The sequence below is a fragment of the Corylus avellana genome, chromosome ca7 (genome assembly GCF_901000735.1).
Source record: "Corylus avellana chromosome ca7, CavTom2PMs-1.0".
NCBI classification, from domain to species: Eukaryota; Viridiplantae; Streptophyta; class Magnoliopsida; order Fagales; family Betulaceae; genus Corylus; species Corylus avellana.
This window is the reverse complement of record NC_081547.1, coordinates 5,566,453-5,577,623: the sequence shown is the minus strand read 5'-3', so window position 1 is coordinate 5,577,623 and position 11,171 is coordinate 5,566,453. Positions and strand designations below refer to the sequence as shown.

The window sequence follows — 11,171 nt, the reverse complement described above, 5'->3', positions numbered from 1 at the left end:
TGCACTCTTAGTTAATCTTTAGGGATGTTTGCAGACGTAGCAATCCGTGCATAATGAAACAATCCGAACAAGATCGAATGACACTTTTATGACGAAAGCATGACGCAAGAAAAAATACATAAATAAAGATTAAGAGTCATAGTCAACGTTTGACATATTGAATGATGACCAAAGAGGCAATGATAATAAAAAGATATCGTATATGAATATTAATTAGATAATGGGTCGTAATCAAACTAAGGCAATAAACTTGAATTTTTATTTAATGAAGTTTGGATGATGGATGATTGAAAACTCCGTTTGATCTCTTGGGCGTCACTAAAGAAGTAAAGATTCATCATGGCTAACCTCACCATTAGATTCAACACACGTGTCAGGTAGATCTCTTCCAACTTTTCAGCTTAAGAAACGAGAATAGAACTTCTACCTATATATCACACTAGCTCTCCCCTTCGATGATTTCTCATATAGCTGAAATTAGATAACCCAAAATAGTTAATTAAAAGATTAAATAACTTATTAGAAAATTATAAATTTTTATCTTAAAATTCTATGATCTTCATAATAAATTATTTAATAATAAAATAAGATAATTATTATTTACTTTTCATACAATCAACCAAAAGATTATCCGGATGTAAGCTAATTTAATTAAGAAAATATTATAATATTGTCTAAAGAAGTCATGAATGATGTCTCCTCTACGTACCGATGGAATAAGAGACCGGTTACGTTGGGCTTGCACACTCTAAGCCCAACGTATTGGGCTATTCTAAGGTTTAACCTATGCCTACTTAAGGAATGTTACTAGTTTTTTGTTTTTTTTCGTAAAATGTTTTAACAGAAATCACTTTTAGTGAAAATGTTTTATGATTGGTGTGTGCGAAAAATTACAAATATCTTATATATTTTTATTCAATCATATTAACCTTCAAAAATTAATTTGTATTCACAACATAAAAATATTTGAAAAAAAAAAATTAACATAAAAATTTGAATTCCAACAGGAGTTTGGCAGAGATCTGCCAAACTCCAACGATTTGAAAATGATAAGTTCAAATTCGAAAAATGATTTTTAGTTTTAAAAAAGAAAAAACATTTTACAAAAATTAAATAAACATTTTTGATCAAATAAAAAATATTTTCGATTGAATAGTATTTTCCGTAGTATAAATACTGAAAAATATTCAAAATACTTTACAAAAATTATTTTACTCCAAATCAAATAGAGCCTAAACTGCAAATTCACCATTTTCCCCCTCTTTCGCAAAGAAGAAACTAGGGAGAGTACGATCACTACAAAAAAACAATTTTTTTTTTACTAGCGTTTTCTGACGTGTCAGGGTGTCTAACACGTCAGAAAATTTTTCTGACGTGGCGTTTCTGACGCATGTTGATTGTCAGAAACATAGGTGACAGGAAAAAAAATTTTCTAACGTGCCAGTGGGTAGAACGTCAGAATTTTTTGACGTGTGAGAATTACCACGTCAGAAAATTTTCTAACGTGGTAGTTCTAACACACATCAGAAAATTAAAAAATTAATTTTTTTTTAAAAAAATTTTTCTGAAATTTTGTTTTTGAATTAAAAATTTATTAATTAATTTTTTTTTTTTTTTTTTGAGAATTCCTCTGCACGGCAGCGTGAGGAGCTGCCGTGCAGATGATGCACACCATAAACACGTACATGTGTTTATGGTGTGCAGAGATGGTGATCTCTGCCATCTCTGCAGAGATGGTGCACTTCTTCTTCTTCCTTGAGCTTCTTCTTCCTCGATCTTCTTCTTCTTCTCTACTCTTTTTTTTTTTTCTTTTTCTTCTCTCCTTCTTCTCTTTGATCTCCCTTTCTTTTTCTTCTGCACCTTCTCTTCTTCTTCTTTTCTCCCTTTCTTTTTCTTCTTCTCTTCTCCTTTTTTTGGTTCTCCTTCTTCTGCCTAATTTCTTGCATCTGCCGGGGAAAGAAGGGAGAGGTGACAGACAGACTGTGGGAAAAATAAATGAGGAGGAAAGAATAAAAAGAGAAAAAAAGTGGAGGAAAAATAAGTAAGGGGAAAAATTTCAAAATTTCGGCCTTTTTAGAAATTTTTTCCTTTTCCTGATGTGCAATATTTAGCACGTCAAAAAATTTCTGACGCGCCAGACTTGGCACGTCAGAAATTTTCTGACGCCCCAAACTCACACATCAAAAATTTTCCACATATATATATATATTAGTTTTTTTTTAAAGTAGTTTTCTGACGTGCCACGTGTCCTGCGTGAAATTTCGGCGTGTGACCGCGTGGCTTGCGTCAACTGCTCTCTATATATATATATATATATATATATAGCATTCTGACGTGGTGGTTTGCCACGTCAGAAATTATATCATTTTTAAAATTTTAAAATTTGTAATATTTTTTCTGACGCTCCAACATCTAAAACGTCAGAAAAAAAAAATTCTGACGTTTTAAAATTTGCACGTCATAAATTTTCTGACGTGGCAACAAAGTAGGTACTATAGCCACGTCAGAAAATGTCCTTTTTTTTGTAGTGGATGTAGAGTGCTCAAATACCCAATGTGTATGTGTCAACCACAAGAAAGCTAGAGTAGATTAAGTATCATATTTTGGCACATTTGTCATTTAAAAATAAAGAGAATCAGGAATCTAGTTATTTACTTGGAAAAGATAGCCTGTTTGATTTTTTTTTTTTTTCCAAAAAATAATAATAATAATGAAACAAAACAAAACAATGGTTATATTACTTTTATGGCATTTTTTTTAGTGATGGTTTACTCGCTCCGGTTTACTTGTAGTCATTTTTTTCTTCTAATAGAAAAGGGGGAAAAAAAAATACATAGGAGGATATTTTCCATTATTGATTCAAATAGAAGAAATAATAAGAGATCTTATGAGAATGCTTTCGAATATAAGATGAGAAGTGAGCCATTGATCTAAAACATGTGCTTTAAAGTTGGCACATTGAAAAACTTTCAAGGCATTCCAACTTTGAAAAGATGCTAAAACTAGGCTAATATCAAAAATAAAATTAGTAAAGTTCCAAGAAAAAAAGAAAGAAGATGACTATTAAATATTAATAGCTGAAATCATCAAAATAGCATCTTCCTCCAGGAAGAAATTGCTAGAACCAATGAAGGCAGCCACCTGGGAGCCTAAGAGGGCTGCGAAGGCTTCACCAAGAAGGGCATTCGTGGAGGGGAGCTTCAGAGTAGCTGCCTGAATAATGTTCTCCATGGAATTACTAATCACAACAGCAGCCACCGCAATAAATCTCCTATTAGCCACATCAAAATTAGATCATAATCTTGAACACCTAATGATGAGATCACTAATTGAGTCTCTTTTTTTTTAATCTAAGAATAAACTTTCATTCAATTCGTTGAGAAAAAAACATAGAGATCATAGAGCTTTAAATGAGACCATGAGCTCCCATGGTCTTTTTCTCATCTTTTTACTTTTCAAAATTACTATTTGATCTATCAGCTCATGTGGGTCTTACATATGAACCCCTAAAAATAAAATAATGAGAGAATGGTCATAAAAAGATGTATAACATGTCTCTTCAAAAAACAATAGTTATATTACTTTTATCAAGTATATCTTCTCATATTTATTATTTATTTAGGAGGTATTATCCTATATTTAATCACATATGTTATATTTTTCATTTTTTTTTAAAAAAAAAATTAATATTCTAATAATGTGTCACAATTTAATAAAATGATAGCATAACATATTTTTTAAAATAATAAATTTCATAAAATTGTAACATATTATTTAAAAAAGCAACTTTTGAATAATAAATTAAAAAAGTGCAGCAATTCTCTCGCCGTACGGGTGCGAGATTTCTTACTGCCGTCAGCCGTGCAGGTAGCTGCATCTACCAAAAAGTACAATATTAAGGCTTACCGAACTCGATTAATGTGTGATTGTCAAGCTAAAGACAATTGGTCTTTTTGGTCAAAGCTTCTTTCTTTTTGTTTATTCCAATCACATGCATTTGGAGAATAATTAAGCGGTTTTTTTTTTAAATAATAATTTGGGGAAAGTCGATTAACCCTCTAAACTACTTTTCACTCAATCGATTAACGTCTCCAAACTTTCATCATGGCTAACGTCCCCCCCCAACCACCAAAATCACAACGTTCTTAACGACCTAAATTACTCCTTAAAAGAAAATTAAAAAAGAAAGAAAAAAAAAACTAAAACTCTTAGAAAACCTAAACTAACAAAAAAAGAAAAGAAAAATCCAAACGATGGCCAATTAATTTTTTTTTTTTTTTAAAAAAAAAATCAATTTTATAAGAAAAAAATTAAAAAAATTTCGATTTTTTTTTTATAAAAATTGAAAATTTTCGTTTTTTTTTTAATTTTTAATTTTTTATAATTTTATTTAAATAAAAATTTACGTTTAAAAAAAATAAAATTTTCGTTTAATAAAATGAAATTTTTTGTTTTTTAAAACTAAATAAAAAAATTAGTTTTTTTTAAGAATAAAAATTTCCGTTTAAAAAAAAATTAAAAAATTTTGTTTAAAAAAAATTGTTTTTTTTTATAAATATTATCTTTCAATTAAAATTTTTCGTTTTTTAAAAAATCAATTTTTTTTTTTGACTTTATAGGGGTATTTTTGTCTTATTGAGAAATTTATAGGGGCATTTTTGTCCTATGGCTAGTCTTGGGGGGGGCATTGACAATGTTTTGGTAGTTTGGGGGGGACATTGTCACAATTGAAAGTTTGGGGGGGACATTGTCAATTGGGTGGTAGTTTGAGGGGGGTATGTGGACTTTACCCTAATAATTTACTGTCAATTATAGCACTTTTTTCTATTTGTAAAATTGTATCTGTAATGCACAATCCAAATTTCAAATAATGAGAATTTATGCACTTTGAAGACTTTTCATATCCTTCTAAGCATTTAAATGGATGATGGGAAAAAAATTAGGCACCCTACAATTTTAAAGAAATAGTAAATTTTCAAATTACGTAATTTTAACCATTTTTAGGCATCAAAACGCTTGAAAATGGTCACATATTAAAAATATGGTATGATACGGTTGAGAAATTGAGTATATTTTCATATAGTTATTTCTCTTTATGTTGTAAAAAAGCTTTGAGCCACAAATTTTCTTTTGATTTTATAAAGAATAAGCGCCACTACAAAAGTGAAGATGAATCATTTTGAGAGAATCTTTTTTGTTACCTCGATAACATGCTACATTTTTAATAGGTAGTATTTTTCAAGTGTTTCGATGCCTAAAAATTATCTAATTACGTAATTTAAAAATCTACAATTTAAAAAAAAATTGTAGGAGATCTTTATCCGTAAAAATGAGATTTTCAAAAAAAGTGCACAAGTGTGAGACTTTCAAAGAATGTGAATATGAGACTTTTAATTACTTTTATCATAATTGTGGGCCTTAATTATAGATTTTTTTTTTTACCATAATATTCAAGCAATAAATATTTATGGAAGAAGTTTTTACCATATTAGAGCTTAATTTTTTTTTTTAAAAAAAAATATTTATTACATAATTATTAATTGTGGGCCTTAGGCCACCTCCTAATTAGCCTAAGCCTGCATGAGCCGCCCCTACAACTAACAATGTTTGTAACACCTCTACTTTGGGTCAAGCCCGTACGGTTTTATTATTGGATTTACCCCCAAAAGGCCTCATACCATTTAGAGAGAGTATATTTAATATAAACACATCATCTTTTTTATGCCCAGGTAATATGGGACGTCACAATCACCCTCTTTTAGGATCCAACGTCCTCGCTAGTAACCCTCATAGGTTTATGTATGCTCCCCCCATTTTAGGCTGGACTATGATTCTGATACCATATGTAACACATTTGCTTAAAGTGGTATGATGTTGTCTGTTTTGGGTCAAGCCTGTACGATTTTATTATTGGATTTACCTCCAAAAGGCCGCATACCATTTAGAAAGAGTATATTCCATATAAACACATCATCTTTTCGATGCCCAGACAATATGAGACGTCATAATGTTGTTGGAGATTAAATGTTATTTAAATTTCAAAAAGTCAACAACGGGAAAAATGTTAATTAAATAATTAATTAATATTTTTTTTAATCAATTTAAATTTTTGAAATAAATGATTATATTTATACAGTATACACAAGAGTATATATACTTTTATTCAAAAAAAAAGAAAAAGAAAAGAGTATATATACTTTGAAAGATAATGGGGCAATTAATAACATTACTTATATGGAAAACGCTATACTTATAAATTAATTTTTATTTCAAAAAGTTAATTTTTAAATAATGTGTCTATAAAATCTATTAATTTAAAATATATGTTATCATCTTATAGAATAAGAATAATGTCACGTCACTTGAAAATTAACTTTTAAGTAAACAATTTAGTGAGCGTAGCATTTATTACTTTCCATCACAAACGTGTTAGTTTCTTTAGCTACCACGGACTAAACGATTAGATTTCACACGAAATATAAAAATAAAAATAAAATAAAATAGCCATAATGGAGCAAAGAGTTGGCTGTTAGCTACCACGGACCGTTCAACCAAAGCAAATTAAAATCAAAGCTTCCACCAAAGAAAGATAATTCTCAACAATGGAAGAAACACAAACACCCCACATAGCCATGATATCGAGTCCAGGGATGGGTCATCTCATCCCACTCGTTGAATTTGCCAAACGCCTCCTTCTCCACCATGACTTCACCGTCACCTTGATCCTTCCCAGCCTCGGCCCTCCCCCTAAAGCTCAGTTGGAACTCCTTCAATCCCTCCCCATTACCATAACCCACATCTTTCTTTCCCCAGTTAGCTTCGACGACTTACCTGCACATGGCGTAAAGCAAGAAATCAAAATCTTTCTGTCTGTCACTCGTTCTCTTTCTTCTATACGGGATGCGCTCAACTCGTTAGTCTCAACTACTAGGCTTGTGGGATTGGTTGTTGATTTATTTGGCACCGATGCTTTTGATGTCGCAAAGGAATTCGACATTTCTTCCTACCTATTTTTCCCGACAATGGCTGTTGCGGTATCGCTGTTCTTTTACTTGCCAAGCCTCGACGAGGCGGTTTCCTGCGAATACAGAGACATGCCTGAACCGGTTAGTTTGCCAGGATGCGTGGACTCCCCTGTCCACGGACGAGACTTTCCGGAACCTTTACAAGACCGGAAGAATGATGCGTACAAGTTGTTCGTTCACCATTCAAAACGTTGCAGTTTAGCAGCGGGAATCGTGTTGAATAGCTTCGTGGAGTTAGAAGCAGAGTGTATACAAGCCTTGCAAGACGCCAGTGAACCGCCGGTATACCCGATCGGACCACTTGTACAAATCGGTTCGAGTAGTGGGGTTGGTGGGTCAGAGTGTTTGCGATGGTTGGATGCTCAGCCACGCGGATCTGTTTTGTTTGTTTCATTTGGGAGTGGCGGAACTCTGCCGTATGCTCAGTTGAATGAATTAGCTCTGGGATTGGAAATGAGCGGGCAAAAATTCTTGTGGGTTGTGAGAAGCCCAGACCCAGATGATGGATCCGTCAGCGCCTCATTTTTCAGCGCCCAGAGTCACGAAGACCCTTTCAATTTCTTACCGAAAGGGTTTTTGGAGAGGACCAAAGGGCGAGGTTTAGTGGTGCCATCCTGGGCACCACAAATCGAGATCCTTAGCCATGGCTCGACGGGTGGGTTCATAACTCACTGCGGCTGGAATTCGATCCTCGAGAGCGTTGTGAATGGCGTGCCTTTGATAGCTTGGCCTCTCTATGCGGAGCAGAAGTTGAACGCGGTCTCGTTAACCGAGGTTCTGAAGGTAGCGCTCAGACCAGAAAGAAATGAATATGGGCTGGTGGGGCGGATGGAGATAGCGAAGCTTGTGAAGGCTCTCATGGAAGGGGAAGAAGGGACAAGGATTCGCGACCAGATGAACCGCTTTAAGGAAGCTGCCGTTAAGGCCATAAGTAAAGACGGTTCTTCCACAAAATCTCTTTCTGAGTTGGTGCTCCAGTGGAAGAATCACTAGAATCAGCTTAATTTCTTAATTTCTTCTTTTTCGTGAAATTTGCTTTATAAAAATTCCTCTTCAGGATACATAGAATCATATAATTTGTCTCTTGGGTTTCCAGATTCATAGCATTTCTTTTGAAATGGGAACAACCCAATCCTGTACATTAGCAGTACACAGGACAACTCTCTAAAATAGAAAAGCTAATTTTTGAAAGATACAGAAAGTTCATTACTTCTGGAAAATCCTTGAGATGGATAAAAACACTAAGATTTGGCGATTATAAATATTAAGCCAAACAATAAGTTTTGGATTTCTTAGCTCATTCATAAACCATAAGTAAACGACATCTCCATATCTGCAGGTTCTTTCGATTTAGGATTTGTTGTGCGACCGACTCATTCATCATGTTACAATATTATGAAAAATCCGTTATAAATAATGAAATAGGATAATCCGCAACCCCTTTAAATCTCAAACTTCTTATATTTTGAACTTATTATTGATGAAATTTTCCAATTAGACTCAAACTATGAGATTTATTATATAATTAGACCCCAAGAAAAATAAAATAAAAAGAGAGTGATTGTAAAAGGAGAGCAGTCGTTAAGGGTTAAACTCTAGAGCTACTCCATTCATCACTTGTCTTAGATGGGCCGAAGAGTTTTCATGCTATCCAGCAAGAAAAGCCCAAATCTTACGTTGGGCCTTTGGCCCTTTTACGTCGTTTAATTAATTAATTATTCGTTCCAGGATTTTTTAAGAAACAAAAGAATACCTGAACGAACCGTACACACACAAATCTCAGAATAAGAGAAATCGCAAAGAACAAGTAGAAGAACAAGATGATCTACAGGAAATGGAGTCTTCTTACTGGTCCTGCTGCAATTTTCGGCGGCATAGTCGGCGCTGTGGTCGTTGCCGACATCCTCTTCATCGAGAAAGTAAATGCTCTATCACTTTTTATTTTTTAGTGTAAATCTTATGTTTCTGCTTGTTTTTCAGATTTTTGAGTTTTTGCTTGATTCTATAAATTGGTGTGTGTGCCTGAGGTTCTGCTATTACTGGGTTAGATCGGGATTACAAGTGTTGATTAGAAAATTAGGGTTTTAAAATTTAGTACCGTTTATTCGACGAGTGCCGAAATTTTTGATCGAGAGGAAAAGAAAAATTAGGGTTGGATTGTTTGATTTTCAGTGTTTGGGTCATTGGAAATGTAAAAGCTTCACACTTTTATGGAGTAGCACTAGAGTATTTTTTCCTGACGATGACCAGACTATTTGCATCTTGCTATGATGAACTTGAATATCTTATTCGATCATTTTTTGGTGTTAATTTTGATGATTATGCAAAAAATGAGTTGGGCTCTTTGTATTTCCCTAAAAAACAATTGTTGCATCTAATTTATCTACATAGATGAAGAAGCTCCAGGGATTGGTAGGATCTAGTGAGCTCTTAATGTATTCAAATTTGTGCACGACTTTGTAAATGGATATTGTAGTTTAGTTGAATTATAAGCTATACCATGTCATTTTGGTTTCCTCACAAACATAGGATGAAAAAATGCGTTGGAAAAGTTTTTTGAATTTCCTTTGGTGCTTAAGAGTATTGGATTTTGTAAAGGATAGGTATTTTCTTGATAGGAGCACCGGTTTGGAAACAATAGAAAGTGACCTTTGTTTCATATGTTTAGGGTGTTACCTTTTTAATTTGGAGACAGGCTGTGCATCCTAACCATGTCCTTTTTTCTGTTCTAAGATCTTCTTGATTATAAGGCTTGCCAACGTTTCTATTAGAATGACAAATTAGTGACCAATCTTGTTTGGCTTGCCGACCACATTTGTTTTGCAAACTTTTGGCTTCCATGGAAGCAAATGGAGCCTCATATGCTCTGTTGGTTGTTGGAAAACCTCAGAAAGTTGGAAGAAATTAAAACTATGAGCATGTTGTAGTTTCCTTACTATGAATAATGAAGTCAGCTAGTTATGGTTGTTTCTTCTTTTGTAGTGTTGGATAGGAGTCGTTATAATTCCTTCCGGTTGCTCTTGTAATTTGGTTGTCTTGGGTATGCCCGTGTGGTTGTACAGATTTCTATTTGGACATAGTACTTTCCTTGTCCAAAAAAAAGTCAGCTAGTTACATCTGGCTCAGGCGCTCAACTTTATGGTTGTTTCTTGAATTCCAAGATTTAAATTGCTGTCTCTCTCTTCCTCTCTTTTCTATTCTACTTTTTCTTACCTTGTCACACCTAACTGAGGTCATTGTTAGCCTATCGAACTCACTATTTCACAGATTTTGATTTTTGAATTAGATTGAAAATATATCAAAAAAAGCGAACTTTTTTCAGCTAACAACCGTGAGAGAACTCTGAAAGATGAATTAGGGACAAAGATACCACATTCAAATGGTAAGTACTTTCCGTTTCCTTCTGTCAGGAATCATTTGCGATGACCTCTTACAAACGTTTTAACAATCTTCGAAATGTGTTCCCTTTGCATTTGAACTGGAATGGCTGTTTATGCACAGTTTACCTACCTGCTCATTTTATTTGTTGTACCGTTATTTATGCTGGATGATGCTTTACTCCTGCTGAATTTGATTTGGGAGATAGTGTTCAGTATCAATTCTTTTATCTTCATATATTTCAAATTGCAGGATCTATTCCGTAAAACAGAACAAAAGAAGCTAGATGCACCACCAGCAACCAAGTAAAGGAAAGGAGGTGGAAGTTGGCATTGATGTGATTTTAAGGCTGTATCGGGGTCTGTTTTGTTGAGTATGTCTGTTAAGCAAACTTAACTTCTAGTTGCAGTTTGGGTCATGAATTCTTGTTCAAATAATAGTTTATTCTGAAGCTAAATGTGAGTACTGATCAAGTACTGTATCTCAAGTTGGTTAACTCAAGGATAAAGTGTTTTTTTATTATTTTAAAATTAAAAAAAGAACAAAAAAAAGAGACTTGTATGGAAGTTGCAGTTTGAGGCCCAAATTCTTATTCGAATAGTTTTGAGATTTAAATAAAATGTGAGCAATTGTCTTGTAAGTTTTGATTTCGTAGGTTTGTTTTTTTCTCAAAAAACAAAGACAAAATAAAACAAAAACAAAAAAGAAACTCAATTACATGGTCTTTTGATTCAAAAGAAAGGAGGTGGAGAGTTGGCCTTCATCATT

The 11,171-nt window shown here is 33.4% G+C and overlaps 1 protein-coding gene and 1 long non-coding RNA gene across 2 annotated transcripts; both read left to right on the top strand.

The window, feature by feature from the left end:
• The first annotated feature begins 6,527 nt into the window (after positions 1-6,527).
• On the top strand, positions 6,528-8,109 carry LOC132187351 (hydroquinone glucosyltransferase-like). The gene has a single exon (XM_059601640.1). It carries the CDS (start codon positions 6,603-6,605, stop codon positions 8,016-8,018), a length of 1,416 nt encoding a protein of 471 aa, XP_059457623.1. The 5' UTR covers positions 6,528-6,602; the 3' UTR covers positions 8,019-8,109.
• Positions 8,110-8,629: 520 nt separating this feature from the next.
• LOC132187552 (uncharacterized) lies at positions 8,630-10,904 on the top strand. Its single transcript, XR_009440836.1, has 2 exons — positions 8,630-8,944; positions 10,656-10,904. It is a non-coding gene; the product is annotated as an uncharacterized LOC132187552 (long non-coding RNA).
• Positions 10,905-11,171: the final 267 nt, after the last annotated feature.

What these genes read in the sequence shown, in the direction of transcription:
- LOC132187351 (XM_059601640.1), top strand. Translation starts at nt 6,603, where the DNA reads ATGGAAGAAACACAAACACCCCACATAGCCATGATATCGAGTCCAGGG.